Raw genomic sequence first — 17,594 nt, 5'->3', positions numbered from 1 at the left:
TCTCGATCAGCACCGAGGACAAGGCAAGACCGCCCTGCCCGCCTCCTTCGCTGCCTGTCCCCCGCCCTCCCGGCCCGGCTCTCCCGCCCGGCCCCGCCGGCGGTTTACAAAGCCGGTAACGGTATGGAGAGCGGGAGCGCCATGTCCCCACGGGGCGTAGCCCGGCAGGCACCGCGGCTCCGGCCCTCCGCCGAGCTGTGCAAAGTGAGAGCTCCAGCATTTCCGACCCGCAGGCCCTCCGGTCCCTCACGGAGACGCGCTGCCGCGCTCGCACTACCGAGAACCGAGAGATCGCGGTCGGCGAGGCCGTGAGTGCCGCGGCTCCCGGCACCCCGCGACCCCCGGGCGGGATCCTGAACCCCCTCCGGACCCTGCGTGCGCTCCACTGCGAGCTGTCACTGCCTGCTTGGGCAAAACCCCGGGGCGCCCACGGGAACTGTGTTACAACCGGAGAGAGCCGACGGCGCCGGGAACGCGGGTGGTGCGGGGCAGCGCTGCCCCTGCCGACCCGGAGCCCCTGGCTCCGCACGAGTCCCGGGGCTGACAGGGCACTCCCGGGCGCGGCAGGGAGACCCGAGTCCCGGTGGGGTCACACGACTCGGCGGGCAGCCCCGGAGCCGCCCGCTGCCCGCGGTGCCCGCGGTGCCGGCGCTCCTCCCCGCGCGCTGTCCGCCAATGGCGCGTGGAACGGGGCGTGCCCGGGGCGCGGCGGGGCGCGGCCAAGCGCGGCGGTGCCGCAGCGCCGCTGCGGGCGGGGCACCGGTGCCGCCATGTCGGAGCCGGGGGCCGCGGGCCCTAGCCCGGCCGCCATCCAGGTGTCCAGGTACGGCCCCGCCGCGGCCGGGGGCTCGGACAGGGCTGGGTAGGGAGGCGGGCGGGCTGGGGGCCGCGGGCGGTGCCGGTCGGCAGGCGAGATACTGCCGGCACCGGCGGCGCCGCCCGCTTTAGTCACGCTGTCAGTGACACCGGCCGCGGGCAGAGCGCAGCAGCGCCGCGCCCCTGCTCCGTGCTGCGGGGGCTGGCAGCGAGCAGCGCTGCCGTGTTCTCCCGGGCGCGGTTCTCCTGCCTGTGTCGCCGCGGCTCCCGGGCACGGCCGCCCTCAAACAGCAGCTCCTGTCCGGGCCAGCGTTCAGCCGCTGCCTCAGTGCCGCCCGGGCCGTTATTCGCCGTTGGCAGAAAGCGCGGCTGCTGCCGGGGAGCCGCGTGGAGCACCGGCACGTGGCCGGCTCGGTCTGTGCCGCACCGGGGCCCGGCGGGGTGCGGCCCTGATGAGACGCCAGCTGCCCTGGCAGAGGCGTCCTGCTTCCTTCCGCTCCCAGCGGTTAATCTGGAGGTGTTTCCATCGCCGCTCACAGGAAACCGCATGCGAGCAGCGATGGCCCGGCAGCTCAGCCGGTGGGCGACATGCTGCCTCCGAGCAGCCGCACCGGGGCTGGGCTGGGGACGCGGCAGGGGTCGTGAGCTCTCATCTGCCTCCTTCGGTAGGATTATGCGCCCAGACGATGCCAACATCGCGGGGAATGTCCACGGGGGAACCATCCTGAAGATGATCGAGGAGGCAGGAGCCATCATCAGCACCCGCCACTGCAATTCCCAGGCCGGGGTGAGTAGGTGCCAGCCTCTGGCATGGTGACCTTTCACTCCCTGCTGTGTCTCAGGGCAGCAGAATTTCTACACTGGACATGTTTGCTCTTGCATGGAAGCTACTGGTGTCTCTGGAGCTGGGGCAGGGTCCCAGTAGCTAGAAGCATTCTGCTGAAATTGTGGTTAACCAGCAGAACCATTATTACTCATTATTGCTGTTAATGTTTTAACTCCCGAGAAAGGCAAGTTGGGGCAACCACCGTGTTGGTTACAGATGGGGAAGGAAGCGTGGCCAGTGGCTGATAAGGTGGTGGTTGCAGTATCCGAGCCACACATGCCTGGCAGGTTTGGCTGGTCTCAGGGAGCTGCCAGCTGTGGTCCCGCGTGGTGTGGCTGTGATCACTATGTTGGCTGTTTCACCGTCCCCAGGAGCCCTGTGTGGCTGCACTGGCACGGGTGGAGCGGACGGACTTCCTCTCGCCCATGTGCATCGGCGAGGTGGCCAATGTCAGTGCTGAGATCACCTACACCTCCCGGCACTCTGTGGAGGTTCAGGTCAACGTCATGTCTGAAAACATTTTAACAGGTGGGTGGCTGCTGGTGGCTGTGTTCCAGAACACCAGGAATAACAGTGTTAAGCCAAGAGCTTGCAGCAGTGACCCCATCCTCTCTTCCATCACTGGCAGCATGCGGCAGAGAGGAGATCTAGTGTGTTTATTGACAGATCTGGGAGTGGAGGGAGGGCTGGTGCTGGGGAGGCAGGCCAAGCAGGCTCCCTAGGATTTATGGCTCCATTGTAGTGAAAAACAGCAAAATCTGTTTGTAGCTCTTCCTGCCTGATTTGCTGCCTGTGGCTGCCTTTGGCCTGAAAAAGTCCCTTTTCCTGCTGTTGCTGTGACAACCGGTTCTGCTTGCTGGGACACCTTCCCAAAAGCGCATTGTCACATCCGCTAAGAGCTAAAGCCTGGTAGGAGCCAGCAGGGCAAGGGGCCACCAATGCCAGTGGCATTGCCAGTGTGTGCCCAACCTCACCCGGTGGCAGGTGCAGCACTGCTGGCCTTGGCACCATCACCTGTTGCCCCTTCTCCTCTCAGGGGCAAAGAAGGTGACGAACAAGGCGACACTGTGGTATGTGCCACTGTCCCTGAAGAACGTGAATAAGGTCCTTGAGGTTCCCCCCATCCAGGTAGGACAGCTCACTTGGGTCCCCCTGAACTGGAACTCGTCCTCCCTGTGGATGGCACAAACCTGGCCCTGTTGGCACTCCCAGCTGTGCCAGTGGCTTTGCCAATCCCCTTCTTACCAGCCTTCTATTCCAGTATGCGAGAAAGGAGCAGGAGGATGAGGGGAAGAAGCGTTATGAGGAGCAAAAGCTGGATCGTCTGGAAACGAAGCAGAGGAATGGTGACGTGATTTTACCTGTCATCAACCCAGGTAACGCAGGCAGTGTGGAGCCAGTGCAAATTGCCCAGCAGTACTGGGAGACCAAACTGGTCTCCAGGGCAACTCTGGCCATCCCCAGGACCCTGTAGCTGCAAGTGTGCATTCTGAAACACCACACCAGGGATGGGGATGGGATTTTGGAGTAGCAGTGTGTGAGTGGAGGGGGAGCTGAGTGGATACCTGTGGTACCCTGAATGTGAATGCCCATGGATGAGATCCCCTCTCCCAAACCCTGTTCCTATATCACTCCTTGTGTGCTTGTGTGCAGCTAGAGCTGATTTTGCTCAGCAAGACATAAATGCAAGTGCTGGGCAAGGGTGGCCTCTAGGCCTGGCTGTGGTCTTCTGGCAGAAGTGGAGAGGTGGCACATGAGGGATGTTGGGGGAGGTGATGGGGGATGAAAATTGCTCAAATGCTTTTTTCTTCTCTGTCCTCCCTGCTCACAGACAGGCAGACAAAAGGTAAGGTTCAGTGGGCACTGCTCCATGGGTGGTCACCCTGAGTGGGACTGGGCTGCTTTTCCTTTCTCTAAGCTTCTTTAACATCTCTCATTAGATAGAAAACACAGCCACTTCTGAGAGAGGATTTCCTCTGCTGAGAGTTTGAGGGTGTGACTTCTGTCACCTGGAGGTTGTGGTGGGACAGGGGTCACCAGGATGTGCCAGGCTGGGGGCACAGGAGTGAAGGGGATGGGTTTTCCCACCAAGGGGAAAACAGGGGCTCTATGCAGCAGGGTCTGGGTGGTTCAGCTGAGGGTGGAAGCAGACAGCCGTGTAACCCAGTTCACTCCTGTTTGCTTTCATGCTCTTTGAAAGCTTGAAAATAAAGAAAAAAGCTGAGCTAGAATAAAGTGGATGGGTGGAGATTAGAGGGAGGCAGCAGCCCGTCAGGTGGTGAACAGTCTATGCTCTTGCAACTTCTCCAGCCTGATTTAACCACTGCTTTCAACATAGTCCAGCTTTGCACAAGCCAGCCCCATGTTTTCTTGCTTTGGACAACTTAAGACAGTGGTGTATGGGTGCCAGCTGAGTAGCTCTCACCTTGCTTTGCTCTCTAACCAGAGCCACACACCGTTGGCTACAGCCAGTCCAGCCTGATCCACCTGGTGGGCCCGTCGGACTGCACGCTGCTGGGCTTTGTGCATGGAGGTGAGTGAGCACTGCCCTGCACAGCACCTGGGTTGCAGGTCCAGGTGGCTTTTCCCTAGAGCAAAGTATGGTTAGAGGGTGACTCTGTTTTTGGTGGGCTCTGCCTCTGGAGGCACACAGACCCCTTTGCGTTGACTCTGACAGGGTCAGAGCTGCTTTAGCTGAGACAAAAGCTTCGTCTTTTTCTGTGCCCTAAAAACTCATGTACTCAAACTGTAAATCCTACAGTTTTGTCATTGCCTCTGAGATTGCAAATCCCGTAGTACAAACACGCAGCGTGTGACTGCAATTACCTGAAGTAATTTTCTCTTGGCTGGCACGTGTAGTGTAAGCCCTGGGAGAGGTGTGTTTGCTGAGGGTTGGGACAACACACACCTAATCCTTAAACAAACAAACAAAACAAATATGGCTCAGAGCGGTTTAAGGTTTGTGGGACTGATCTCGCCTTACAAAGGTGAGGTTTGCTCAGAGAAATTTGGGAGAAACAGAGCTGACCTTAATCACAGGTCTGCGAGGATGTTGCCCTGGTATTGACAGGATCCATTGTACTGGATTTTCCTGAAGTTGGGACTCGTCTCCGGTTCAGCTCCCCTGCATAGCTTTGGCCATGCTAAGGCCTTACTGACCTTGGTGTGGTTTTCCTAAAATCCCACTGACTTCCCTGAGACATGACCCTCTGCTTCCCCTCACAGGTGTCACTATGAAGCTCATGGATGAGGTTGCTGGGATTGTGGCTGCCCGCCACTGCAAAACCAACATTGTCACTGCCTCGGTGGATGCCATCAACTTCCATGAGAAGATCAAAAAAGGTACCAAGGGTGGTGGCAGTCACTGTGATCTCCTCTGTTGCCACACCCTGGCTCCCTTGGATGTGCTTTCAGGACATGCTGGCAGAGAAACTTAGTCCATGTTTGATTAGTCCCGTGCTCTGTTTAAGACACAGCTTAAGCATAAACATGCAGGGCCCCTTGCTCCCTTCACAGGCTCCTCTCTGTTTCACAGGCTGCGTCATCACTGTCTCAGGACGTATGACATTCACAAGCAATAAATCCATGGAAATAGAGGTCTTTGTGGATGCTGACCCCTTTGTGGATGAGCCTCGGGAGCGGTACCGTGCCGTCAGCGCCTTCTTCACCTATGTGTCCCTGAGCAAGGAGGGGAAGCCCCTGCCCGTCCCACAGCTGCTGGTAAGAGCTTTTCTCTCGATTGGGCCCAGCAGGGCCATCACCTCTCCTGCTCCTCCTGGGGCAGAGCCCAGCCCAAGAAATCCTCTTCCCTTGAGTTACTCAGCAGAAAAATATGAGCATGAATGAGACTTCCCAGGACAGGCTTCAGGGGGTTTTGCTTGTTTTGTTTTTGTTTTGGGGTGTTTTGTTTTTGTTTTGGGGTGTTTTGTTTTTGTTTTGATTTGACATGTTTTTGTTTTGTTTTGAAATTGGTATGTTTGGTTTTGTTTTGGTTTTGGTTTGATGTTTTTGTTCAGATTTGACATGTTTTTTTTGTTTTGAAATTGATTTATTTTGTTTTGTTTTGATTTTGTTTTTGTTTTTATTTACATTGATTTTGTTTTGCATTTGTTTTGAAATTGGTTGATTTTGTTTTTTTTTTGATGTTGTTTTGGTTTTTATTTATGTTGATTTTGTTTTGCATTTGTTTTGTTTTTGTTTTGTATTTATTTTTAAAATCACCAGTATGAAGGTTGAGGATTTTCTTCTTTCTCATTGCTGAGGACAGGCTGCATGCAGGCCCTGCACTAGGGGACCCTGAGTGGCAACAGAGGCCTCCACATCCTTAATTGCTGCTCCCTGTGATGTCCCCATTCCAGCTTCCTGCCTATATTATCTCCCCTAATGCTGGCAGGGCTTTGCTGACGTGGTGCTCCTTACTGGGGGGTGTTGCTTCATATTTGATTTGGCACTGGTCTCCTGCTTAATGCAGGGCACACTGGCTGTCATGTTGTGTGTTTGACAGAGGGCAGCTTTTCCCTCACACTTCTGTGAGGGGAGGCGCTTCCCTCCTGCACACACTTGCAGTGCACTGATGCTGCAGCTTTGCACTCTTTCTGTGACCTCAGACGGAGACAGAGGACGAGAAGCGTCGCTTCGAGGAAGGGAAGGGCAGGTACCTGCAGACCAAAGCCAAGCGGCAGGCGCAGATGCAGCAGGCTCCCCAGCAGTGACCTGTCTGGCACCCCCGCCACCAGCGCCCACCAAACATACAGGTTGTTCCCGTTCGTTTTGTGTCCGGCCCGCGCCAGCCCCATGCCTCCACCCGCCCCAGCCTGCTGCCGGCTCCACTGCTTTGCTCTGCTGGGCTCAGCACCGCAGACCTCGTGCTTCAGGTGGCTGCAGCTCCCTGAAAGCCCCCAGGAGTCTTCCCAGGCACTCACCATTTGCCTCCCAGAGCCATTGTTGCTGTTTGATCCCGCCTGTGCCAGAGCCAGGATGGAGGCGTGTGGTGGCTTGAGGGGTGTGAGGCCGCGAGTCTTTGTGCTGCTGTGTTCGACTCGCTGGTTTGTCCTACCGTGCACACCAAAGCTTTCGTACGTGCTGTGCCGCGCCGGGGCCGCACTGAATGTCTGTGACATCTCTAGGTAGTTCTCTGTGCATATCTAAGTTATTTAAGGAATCCTGTGGCATAAATAAAATCTGTTTCATTGACTGGAATGAAAGGCTGACAGTTTTATTTCAAACAATTGTGCTTTTCCTCCCTCCCCCAGATCCGCCCGCGCTCCCCAAGTGGCGCCGGGCGCTCCCGGCCTTGTTTTTGAGGAAGTGTGGCTGTTGTAACGGGACCCTCAGGGCAGTTCCTGCTGGAATGGGTTCCCGGTTTGGGATGTTAAACAATAAACTACCAGTCAGGAGGTTGTAGTGAGGTGGGGGCTGTCTCTTCTGCCGTGCTGCGGTGCGAGGCCAGGCGGTAATGGCTTTAGGCTGACGGAGTGGAAATCCAGAACAGGTACCACCAAATATTTTCCCCGTCCGGGTACTGAGGGCAGCAGGAAGGGGATGGAGTCACCATGCCTGGAGGCGTTCAGCAGCATCAGCGCCTGGCGCTGGGCGATGTGGCTTAGGGATTGGAGTGGCGGTGGGGCGGGATGATGGAACAGGTCCGCAGCCGCGACGGCTCCGGGACCGAACCCGAACCGGCCCCGAACCCGAACCGGGACCGAACCCAAACGGGGACCAAACCCAAACCGGGACCGAACCCAAACCGGCCGCGTCCCACAGCGCAACTCTCGCGAGAGCCGCGCCGCTCCGCTGCTGCGTGGGGCGGGGCTCTCGCGAGAGCGGCCAGGCCGTTTCCCGGGCGACGCGGGCGGGGCGGGGCCGCCATGATGGCGGCGGCGGCGGCGCGGCGGGGCCGGCTGGGCCGGGAGGGCCGCGCCAGCCTTTGCTCCTTCCTGCTCGGTGCCTCGGTGGCGGCCCTGCCGCTGCTGCTCGGCTCGTCCCCCTCCCTGCTGGCCGCTCCCGGCCTGCGCGGCCGCCTGGCTCTCGCCCTGCACGTGGCGGGCGTCAACGCGGCGCTTGTGCTCATCTATCCGCGGCCGCTCTACAAGGTACGGGGGTGGCCTCGGCGGGCGGCGGGGTGAAGTGCGGCTGTGGAGGGTTCGGTCCCGGTCCCGGGGAGCGGCGGCGGCAGCGCGTTCTCCCCTCCCTGTGCTTGCAGATCGCCGTCCGGGCCTGTTTCTTGGGCTTCGCCTTCGGCTGCGGGCTGCTGCTGAGCGCCGGCCGCTCCGCCTGGCGCCACTTCGGATGGTAAGGGCCGGGCAGGGCAGCCGGGCGGGCGCGGTGCCCCCGGCCCTACTAAACCTGCCCTCCCTCCCGCCGCAGGTATATGTGCTCCCTCTCCCTCTTTCACTACTCGGAGTATCTGGTGACAGCCATCAACAACCCTCGCAGCCTCTCGCTGGACTCCTTCCTACTCAACCACAGCTTCGAGTACAACCTGGCTGCGCTGTCCTCCTGGGTGGAGTTCACGCTGGAGAAGCTTTTCTTCCCAGGTCGGCCATGCTCTCCCTCCCTGACTCTGCCTAGCTGCACGTGGCTTGCCTGGGGTCCGTCTGTCTGGTAGCAAAGTGCAGGTGACCCGCAGCTTGCTGCCCCGTGACAACCCTGCAGTAGAGCCATAATCTTTGCCAGAGCCATAATCCCTCAGTGCTCAAAGCCTCTCGGGTTGGATCTTGGGAGGGCAGGGAGGAGCCCCCCCCAACTCTGACATGCCAGGCCAGGGGATCTTCAGCCCTTTCCTGCCTTGGTGGTGCAAGAATGATGTGTCAGATACACCTGGGCATTGCCTTTTGACAGGAATAAAATCAAGTCATCAAAATGTGTTGCTGATTGCCCAGTCTGGGGCAAACTGGCAGTGCTCATATAAACATGGGAGAGGGAAATGAAACTATTCCCCTTTATTTTGTAGCAGCCTGAGTGTGTCCTTGGCTATGCTTTGTGTTGGCTTTGCTCAGCCTCTACAGCTGGGCCCTACGGACTAATCCATGCTAACATCAAGCAGGGGTTGCTGGTTTTATCTGTTTGGTGCAGGATGGCAGTGCATGCTTGCTGCTGTCACGCATTTTACTTTGCGATGGCAGGCAAAGCCCACTCACTGAGCAGCCCCCTGCACCCCTGGAGACCTGTGCAAACCTGTTGTACCCCTCCCTGTCCATGCAGAGCTGAAGCAGATCACCTGGCTGAGCACTGTGGGGCTGCTGATGGTGATCTTCGGGGACTGCCTGAGGAAGGCAGCCATGCTTACAGCCGGCTCCAACTTCAACCACATCGTTCAGAACGAGAAATCTGACACCCACACTTTGGTGACAAGTGGGGTGTACGGGTGGTTCCGGCACCCGTCCTACGTGGGATGGTTTTACTGGAGTATTGGAACACAGGTACTGTATCCAGCGTGCTCAGATTCGTTCATGTCATGACCCCACTCTTTGCTCTCGATGCTGCCCACGCTGTGATGGGGTGCAGACAGCACCTGGTGCTGGGCATGGATTCTGCTGCCCACTGGCACACAGGAAGTCAGGAATCCCTGAGTGCTCTGCCCCAGGTGATCTTTGGGAAGATCTTGTTCCTTTAATTTTCTCTGTGCAGTAAGGAGAGGTGGTGGAGCCGAGGTTTTGAACCACAATCCCCTTGGAGGTTTGAAGTGTGATTTGCTGCTGGTCTAAAGCTGGTATCCCGAGTTTTCTGTATCCCTGTGATCAAAATGCCTTTCCTAAGTGGTGAGACTCAGCCTGGCTTCCGCCAAACACCAGTCCTGTGCTTGAGGGCAAGGAAACTCCCTGACTAGACGGTCAGCTCTGGCCAGCTGTGGCTGAGCCTTAGCTCAGTGCTGCTGTAGCTGTGTGCTCTTGTGGCTGGCTGGGTGCTGGCATTGGTTTGTGTTTCTCTGGCACATGGAGTTTTTGAGAGCTGGGGCAGTGGAGCCAGCGCTGACTGTGCACTGCTTCCTTTATTCTGGGGAGAAACTAGTGCTTGCGGAGTTTCACAGGGAGTGTTGGGGTATTTTCTTTCTCTTTGTCAATGTTACTTGTGTTCTTGAGGGGATGCTCACCAGCAGCATTTCTTCCAGGTGTTGCTCTGCAATCCCATCTGTGTGGTGGGCTACGCTCTGGCGTCCTGGCGCTTCTTCAGGGAGCGGATCGAGGAGGAGGAGATCACACTCATTCACTTCTTTGGAGAAGAGTACCTGGAGTACAAAAGGAAGGTGCCATCGGGTCTCCCTTTTATTAAAGGAGTCAAATTGGAACTGTAACATGGGCAAAAACCAGGCTGGCTGAGCAGATGCCCAGCTCCTGCTGCGCCCAGTGCCTGTGTGGCGCCGGCATCGGGAGGTGCCTGTTGGTATTTCCCGGCCACCCAGGAGGAGCTGGTGGAGGGCTGCAGCGTTGGGCAGCCTGCTGGGTCACTCACAGATCAGAAGCTCGTTCCTCCTCCTTGAGATCAGTCCTTCCTTGCACATTCAGGGATCTTCCAGATAACAGCCTGTAGCGATGCTAAAGAGAATGAATCCTGCCTGCAGCAGCTGAATTGTCTTGGAACGCCTCTGGAACTGATTCTACCAGAAAACAGCACTGCCCTCCTGGCCCTGGGTGGGGAAGGTGCTAGGCAGCAGATTGTTCCTGTTGCATAATTCGATTTTAAAGCTTTCTGACCTCGTGAGCCTGGTGACATGACTTTAATCTCCTCGGGCCAAACTCCTTGAGCTGGCACTGGGGTGGCCAAGGGAGCAGCCTCCAGCTCTGCCTGCCCTCGAAGCACCAGAGTGCCGGCAGCATGGCACCACTCAATTCTCTCCAGGCCTTGGGGTCTGCAGGGAGGCTTCTGCTGCTCCCCTCGTGCTCTGGGCCCTCTCCTCGTCCCTTGGATGCTGCTGCAGATGCAGTGTCACTGCTCCAGCCGCTGCCACCTGCTGCCACCTCCGTTCCTTCTTCCCGCTTCCAAATCGCGCTGCTTCCTATCCTGCCAGGCCGCCTCCGTCTTGCAGAGATCCCAGGATTTTGGGTTGTGAAAGAGCCACAGCTGCCAGGCTTGCTAAGGGCTTTAGTCTCTGAGGTCCTCCCCTGCTCTTTTGGGCAAAAGCTGTGATGTTAGGGCAAGTAGGAGATGCTTTTAGGGAAATCTCCAACGAGGAGAAGAGTTGGGCTAGCTAATGCTCTTTTATAGTAACCATTTGGAAATGGTTCCCACTGAGCTGTGTGGTATAACTTTGTTGTTATATACCAAAGAGGTTCACTGTTTTCTTGAGTTCTACATTATTCTTCCTTGCTGGAATGGAAATGAGTTGCTTGTCAGTTCATGCTTGGAGCTTGTGGTGTTCCATGGGGAAGGTGCTGCAGTACGGCTCAGGAAAGGGCACTTGGTGACAATAGCTTGGGTTTGGGTTTAGGTTTTCTTTTTTTATATTAAAAAGAAAAAAAAAAGAAAAAGAGAAAACATTGTCAGCTTCTGTCTGGTTACTTGAAGGTCTTTTGAGGTGCTAGAATCCTTCATAATTCCTGGTGGGTTCTCACTCAGAACACACCAGCACTGTGTTGAGGCACAATTGTGACTCAGTGATTTGTGGGGTTGTGCAACCACGGGGATGGGGCTGAACCTAACCCTGACCCCCCATTTCTCCTTGCTGAACTGATGCAGAGTCCATCCTCCACTGGGATTGCTTGATCACAGAGCATCTGATGCCCTTGCTGCTGACTTGACCTTTGCTGAGTGGGGTTTTGGCTTGAGAGAAAAGAACAGAGATGAAAACTCACCAGTTGGAGAGTGCTGATCTGTGCTGAGCACTCGGGGGCTCCCACTTGGGCTGTTCCTGTCTCAGGAAAGCACTGGTTGCAGCCAGTGGTGCCTCGAGCGGGTTAATCTGTAAGCAATTTTTTTTGTAGGCAGTAATATTCCTGCTGTGCCCTTGATCAAAGGAACTTTGGAACAAGTAATTGTTACTTGGGTTTGATGTGCTGTTTGACAACAGAAACAAAGCCTCATTCCCAGATTGTTCTTCATAGTAAATGAACCTTGATCCTAATTTTGCAAGTTAGAGTTCCAGTTGTGCAGGCTCTGTCCAAGCAGGACACTTTGGCACCGAAAGAAAGGGATAAACTTCACCCTGAGCAAAACCTTCAGTGTCTCTTGCTTTTGAGACCAGATTCTCTTAACCTTTTCTTTTCCCAAATCCTGTGACCAGAAGGTCTGTGAGGAGACAGCAGCTTACCGGGTGTGGGGAAGGCATGTGAAGTTTTAGGGAAAAGCTGGAGTAAACTATGAACCCTGCCCTCTGTGCCACAGTGATTGGGGAGTTCTTAGTTCCCACATGTGCAGGGAACCTCTAGAGCAGCTGTTCCTGCCACCCAGCCCATGTTGGTGTGTAGCTGCCCAGAACTTCACAGAATGCTCCGTGTACCCCTGGCCCTGCCCTGCACCAGCAGTTATTTTTCCCCATAATTTGCCAATGTTGTGGTTTTAGGAGCTGGATACTCTGAGCCAGCAGATCCCTTTTATCAGCACTGCAGAACCACGCAGAGATGGACAACTGCACCTTTTTATTTCACTCTGACACACGCAAGGAAGAGCACGAAGAGAGTTTTTCAGAAGCAAGTCCACCTGAGGCCTTTGTATGTGCTGCAGACATGGCTCCCAGGCTGTTCCCAGCCCTGGCTTGTGGCACTGGGCAAGAGGAGCTGGTCAGTGACTGGGGCATGGTTCTGCCCAGCAGCTCTGCCCAGCACTGGGCTCTACAGTACCGGCTCTTCTGGGGCAGCAGTCTCTGCTCCGCTCTTCTGCTGGCCCCTGCAGCAGTCTTTGTTTTTTGGGGAGGGGTCTCCAGGGGTGTCCCTGGGTATGAAGCCCTCCCCGGGGCTGGCTGAAGCCCCCTTGTTGCTGCCATCCCTGGGGAAGGGAAGACACCTTGACAGGGTCACTGTCTGGGAAAGGGCATGGGAGGAAGCTGGCACTCAGGTGCTTGCTGTCACCTACCTTGGCACCACTTCATTGTTGTCACAGATCTTGAGCAGCATCTGGGCCTGCTCCTCTCTGGGCTCCTGGGGCTCCTGCAGCCTGTAGCAGGATGGGTGTGAGCCATGAGCTATGTCCCCCCTGGCCCTGAAAGTCCCTGCACCCCTCACCTGGGCTCCAGCCGCTCCTTCACTTTGGCGATGGAGCGGACGTAGGGCGCAATCTGCTTGGTGATGGTGCTCAGGCAGCTGTTCTCCTGCCGCAGCTGCAGCAAGTCATGGAGCTGGGCTGGGGGCAAGAGGAGTGGGCTGGGACACTGCCACCCCCACAGTGTGGGCACAGGGGGCACGGGGAGGGAGCGTGGGGTCACCACTACCTTCATAGATCTCCTGCTCATTTGCTACCCGCTGGTAGGTCTCCTCCCATACCTGGAAGGAAGAGAGGGAGCTGGGCAGTCTGTGGCACAGAGGGGCCCTGCTCTGCCAGGATGTGCCAGCTGTACCTCCTCAAAGACGCTGCGCATCATCTCCACGGCGGAGTAGTGAGCTGCGATCTGCACGTCCATCTGCAGCGACTTCTGCAGGATCTCGCTCATGATCTCTGACTTGATGAGCGAATGGTGCTTGGTGAGGTCACGGTGCAGCTCCTGCACCTGGTCCTTCAGGCCCTGGATCTCCGTCTGCAGCATCTGCAGGAATCAAGGGGCGCAGCCACATGAGCAGCACCAGCCTGGCTCGTCCTGTCCTGTCCTGTCCCATCCTGCTTGGGCCCATGCTCCCTACCCGGTAGGTGTTCTCGTAGTTGCGGCAGTGCTCAGCAAAGGGGGTCTCATGCCCCTCAGCCAGCAGCACCTTGGTGCTGATGTACCGGTGCATCGTTGGCTTCTTCACCATGGGGCCGGTGGACATTTTGTCACTCGTGGGGGGGCAGCTGGGCACCATGAGGGTCTTGGAGCATTGGCCACCGGTGAGCCTGCATGGAGAGGCGACAGTGACGTGCTGCAGGTGAGCAGCAGAGAGGGTGAGGTGCCAGGGACCATGCTGCCAGCTCAATCCCACCGCCCCTTGGTCATCTCCAGTGGGACACACCGGTCCCACATGTCCCTTCCCTCACCGGAGCACAGGGGTTCAGTCAGAGGTGCCTTATGTTGCCCCAGAAATATTTCTGTGGGCTGCTCTCCGGATTCTGGCAGTTTTGGAACCAGCTGTGGCAGTGAGAAGCCAGAAGTTGAGCCTGGTACCCTCCAGTTTCTAAAGGGTGGATACAGCTCGCTCTCACCGCTGGTATCTCCTGGCCCCTCGGCAGGCACTACTGCCCCTGTGTTTCCCCCATGCCATGGTCTCCCCGTGCTAACCACCACCACCATTGATCCTACCGTGCAGCGCCGTGCTCCCCCTGCCCGTGCTGGGGCCAGCAGCCCCCAGGAGCTCAGCCACCCTGCAGTGCCAAGCCTGGCTGGGGGCGAGGAGTGGTCCCCATGGGGCGGCAGTGCCCGTTTGTCCTCTCTGTCTGGGAGGGCCTGGCAGGCCCTGTGCTGCTGTGACATCAACAGGCCTAAATATATCCCTGGTGAAGAATGGCTGAGCACTTCTCTGAAATTCTGATAAAAATAGTGGCGGGCAAAGAGGCTACGGCACCACGGGCATGTGGGCGAGCAGGAGCTGGCCCAGGTGGAGCGCCCATGGAGAGGGGGCAGAGCCCTCCAGGGAGCGTGGCAGGGGCCGGGCTGGGGAACAGAGTGAGGCTTAACCAGGCCCCCAGCTGCCAGCCCTGCTGCTGCCCGCCCCTCTGCCATCCACCCCGCTTCCCAGAAGTGTCACTTGAAGCCTGTTGTTCATCAGTGCAGCTGTGCCTGTGCTGTCCTGGTACCCCTGCTGAGGTGACAGGCTCAAGGGCAGCAGCAGGGGCAAGGCTGGCATGGTGAGATGCTGAGAGGACCGTGCAGCGTGGCACGTGGCAGGGGACACAACAGCACATGTGCCTTGGGTGCAATCCTGGCACCTCACATGTTCGTGCCAGTGATGCCAGGACCGATGCCACCAGCGCTGCCCACCACGGAGCGGCGGGGGCTGAGCATCAGGAGGGGCTCCAGGCAGCGGGCGAACTCTGCCCGGTACTCGCTGTTGATCTGGGGGGCGAGAGAGGAGAGTGTGGCTGGGCTGGGGCAGAGCTGGCAGCTGGCACTGCCCGCAGGCACTGCAGGCAGGGCTCTACCTTGCTGGTCTGGGCCGGCCGCAGGCGGTGTGGCAGCTTGACGATCCTCTGCAGCCTCTCCATCAGTTGCTGAAAGGCAGTGATGAAGCATGGTGAGCACCTTGCCCGTGAGCTCAGCAGGGCTGCAGGACACTCCAACCACCCCTGCAGTGCTGACAACACTCACATAGCCCAGGTCCAGGAATTCAGCTTTGTTGGCAGAGCTCAGGAAGGCTGAGCAGGTCACCAGGTGGACCTGTGTGTGTGGAGGGGGTCTGTCACTGCCTGGCTTTGGTGTCTGGATGTCCCTGGCTGGTGTGAGGCCCTACCTGCAGGGTGGGCAGCAGGGAGGCAAGGTGGGCAAGCTGCTCCTTGAATGCCTTCTCCTTTTCCTCGTGCTGGCTGCAACAGAGCAGGGCATGGCACAGCCTTTGCAAGACCTGAGGAAGCCATCCAGCCCCACGCATCCCAAAACACCTTGGGAAGAGGGACAGCCCTCAGACAGGGCTCAGACCATGGTCCCTCACCTCTGCACAGCTTTCAGAAGTGTCTTTTTCCTCTCGGAGAGCTGCTCCTGCAAATGGCACAGCCACCCTGTGTCCTGCAGCCACCCCAGTCCCTTCCCACCGCCCTGGCTGTGTCCTGGGGCACAGGGCTGGGTGTGCAGGTGACCGCCTCGCACCTGCATGCGGCTGAAGAGGGAGTTGATGGCCGCCTCCTCCTCACTGGCACTGTTGCGAACCTCCTCGATCATGGCCTTGAGCAGGACAATGGCCTCGCGCGTGGAGGTCTGCAGTTCCTTCACAGCCTGCCCGGGGCGGCAGGGTGGCTGCAGTGCAGGGGACAGCACTGCACCCCCTCCCCACCTCCACACTCCCGGCCCTGCCCACCATCACTGCCTGGTCCAGCCGCTGGCAGCCCTGCATGTACGCCGTCTCAATGTCGATGCAGTGTGCCCGGCTCTCCCTGCGGGCACAGACATCAGGGGAAGGCACAGCACGGGGCACGCAGCGAGCCTGGGGCTGGCACTACTCACCCCTGCATGTCCCTGAAGCAGTTGATACAGAGCATGGACTTCTTCTCCGTGGAGAACATGATGTAGGGCTCCTCGTGCAGTGCTGCAGGGGACAGGAGTGTGACATTGCCTGGCACGGCGCAGCGAAGCATAGCATGGCATGGGGCAGCCTGGCGTGGCACTCACGGCACTTCTTGTGGATGTCTTTGGTGCGCTTGGAGAGGGAGACGATCTCGTGGCGGGCGAACATCCTGGCACGGTGGGTCTCCTCGCGGCATGGGGCACAGAGGGGCTGCCCACAGGTGTTGCAGAAGTACATGGTGTCCAGCTCCTGTGTGAGGGGACAGAGCTGGTGGTCAGCATGGTCCTGGCAGGTGTCCCCTAACCCAGCCTGCCAGTCCACCCCGCTGCCCTCACCGCCTTGGTGCAGCACCGGTCACAGTTGGCACACTGCACGTCCTCCTCGCTGTCAGCTGAGCTGTCCACCAGGAACTGCAGGAGCCGGTCCACGGGGGGCAGCCCCGTGCCTCCCCTCACCACCGAGGGGTGCCTGCAGGGATGAGATGGGGACAAGGACAGGAACACCCACCCAGGTCAGCAGGGCAGCTTTGGGGATGCAGGGAGCAGTGCTGTGCTGAGCTGCCAGCCCTGTGCTGTGCCCCAGTCCCGGTGTGCCCTGGGCAGGGCCGTCCCTTACCCGCAGAGTGGGCAGCGCAGGCGACCATCGCTGGCACGGCCTCGCAGGCAGCTGGCGCAGAAGTTGTGGTAGCAGTCGAGCAGGCAGGGGTGCTGGTAGGGCTCGTGGCAGAGCAGGCACACCAGCGGGTGGCAGTTGGCCTTTTCCAGCTCCGAGCAGCTCCCCAGAGGGGAGAAAATGCCACCCGCCATCTGTGGGGTTGAGAGCCAAGCCCTGTGCTCAGGGACCCCATGTGGCACCAGTTTGTGAGAGCGCTATGGCTGCTACAGAAAGGACAAATCCTGTCCCAGGGCCTGTGAGCTGCTGACTATTTTTAGGTTATGAGCTGTGTGGCACGAGGCTGCCCCAGGGCACCCCTTCCCCTGGTATCACAGGCTGGGGGCTGCAGCGCTGGGTCAGATGGTCCCCACAGCGGTGTGTGTCCCCCAGAGCAGGAGCATCTCCTGGGATGGGCTGTCTCCTCCAAAGAAGCATCACCTGCAGCCTCCTGCAGGACAGGGGTGGGTGTTCCTCTAGGACAGGGTGTCCCCCCGGAGGAAGCATTCCCTAGAATAGGGTGTCCCCTGCCCAGGGATGTGCCCTACGATGGCAGCCTGGCAGTGAAGGCAGCCAGGTGCCCCACATGCTGAGTGTCCCCGTTCTGGGCACAGGTGTGTCCTGGCCAGGTGAAGGCTTTACCTCTGCCTGTCTGTAAGTCGGGGGATCCGAGCCGAGCTGTGCTGCTGCTCACCGTGTGCCGGCAGGAATGAGAGCGATGCCGAGGCGGCAGGACCCTGTGACGTGCGGCCCCCTGGCACTGCCACGCCACGGCCCAAAAATAGCCCCGTGCGCTCCTCGGGGCCCTGCGGCGGGGACAGACACCGGACGGTGCGTCCAGCCAGGCTGTGGGGACATGGGCATCCGCATGGCCGGGGATAGCCCGCAGGAGGTGCGGGGGTCACCCGGTAAGCACCGAGGCGCCCCGCAGTGCTGGGTCACTCCGTGTCCGGTGACGTTCCCGGGGTGCGGGGGTCACTCTGTGTCTGGTGCTGCTCCGGGAGTGCGGGGGTCTCTCGGTGCAC

At 58.5% G+C, this 17,594-nt stretch overlaps 3 protein-coding genes across 7 annotated transcripts; 2 read left to right on the top strand and 1 right to left on the bottom strand.

Annotated features, from left to right (window-relative positions):
* The first annotated feature begins 677 nt into the window (after positions 1-677).
* ACOT7 (acyl-CoA thioesterase 7) lies at positions 678-6,846 on the top strand. 5 transcript variants are annotated; one of them, XM_002196045.6, is made up of 10 exons: positions 678-823; positions 1,486-1,603; positions 2,014-2,170; positions 2,679-2,770; positions 2,904-3,018; positions 3,474-3,488; positions 4,089-4,175; positions 4,868-4,984; positions 5,178-5,362; positions 6,250-6,846. In XM_002196045.6, exons 1-10 carry the CDS (start codon positions 771-773, stop codon positions 6,352-6,354), a joined length of 1,044 nt encoding a protein of 347 aa, XP_002196081.1. In that variant the 5' UTR covers positions 678-770; the 3' UTR covers positions 6,355-6,846. The 5 variants fall into 5 exon arrangements, with proteins under 5 accessions (XP_002196081.1, XP_030144989.1, XP_030144988.3 ...); XM_012570382.5 differs by lacking the exon at positions 678-823 and adding an exon at positions 1,087-1,395; XM_030289129.4 differs by lacking the exon at positions 3,474-3,488.
* Positions 6,847-7,461: 615 nt separating this feature from the next.
* ICMT (isoprenylcysteine carboxyl methyltransferase) lies at positions 7,462-11,116 on the top strand. Its single transcript, XM_002192369.7, has 5 exons — positions 7,462-7,734; positions 7,845-7,933; positions 8,009-8,178; positions 8,846-9,063; positions 9,753-11,116. Exons 1-5 carry the CDS (start codon positions 7,510-7,512, stop codon positions 9,933-9,935), a joined length of 885 nt encoding a protein of 294 aa, XP_002192405.2. The 5' UTR covers positions 7,462-7,509; the 3' UTR covers positions 9,936-11,116.
* A 1,083-nt stretch (positions 11,117-12,199) lies between these two features.
* On the bottom strand, positions 12,200-17,527 carry RNF207 (ring finger protein 207). The gene is made up of 18 exons (XM_002192403.5): positions 17,212-17,527; positions 16,534-16,724; positions 16,254-16,386; positions 16,023-16,167; positions 15,858-15,939; positions 15,712-15,787; positions 15,504-15,629; positions 15,349-15,395; positions 15,151-15,223; positions 15,009-15,077; positions 14,843-14,911; positions 14,635-14,756; positions 13,411-13,600; positions 13,131-13,316; positions 13,005-13,056; positions 12,799-12,916; positions 12,650-12,730; positions 12,200-12,562 (listed from the first exon to the last, which is right to left on the bottom strand). The coding sequence occupies exons 2-18, from the start codon at positions 16,722-16,724 to the stop codon at positions 12,409-12,411; spliced, it is 1,914 nt and encodes a 637-aa protein (XP_002192439.5). The 5' UTR covers positions 17,212-17,527; the 3' UTR covers positions 12,200-12,408.
* Positions 17,528-17,594: the final 67 nt, after the last annotated feature.

This window comes from Taeniopygia guttata, chromosome 21 (genome assembly GCF_048771995.1).
Source record: "Taeniopygia guttata chromosome 21, bTaeGut7.mat, whole genome shotgun sequence".
NCBI lineage: Eukaryota > Metazoa > Chordata > Aves > Passeriformes > Estrildidae > Taeniopygia > Taeniopygia guttata.
This window is presented reverse-complemented; position numbering and strand designations above follow the sequence as displayed.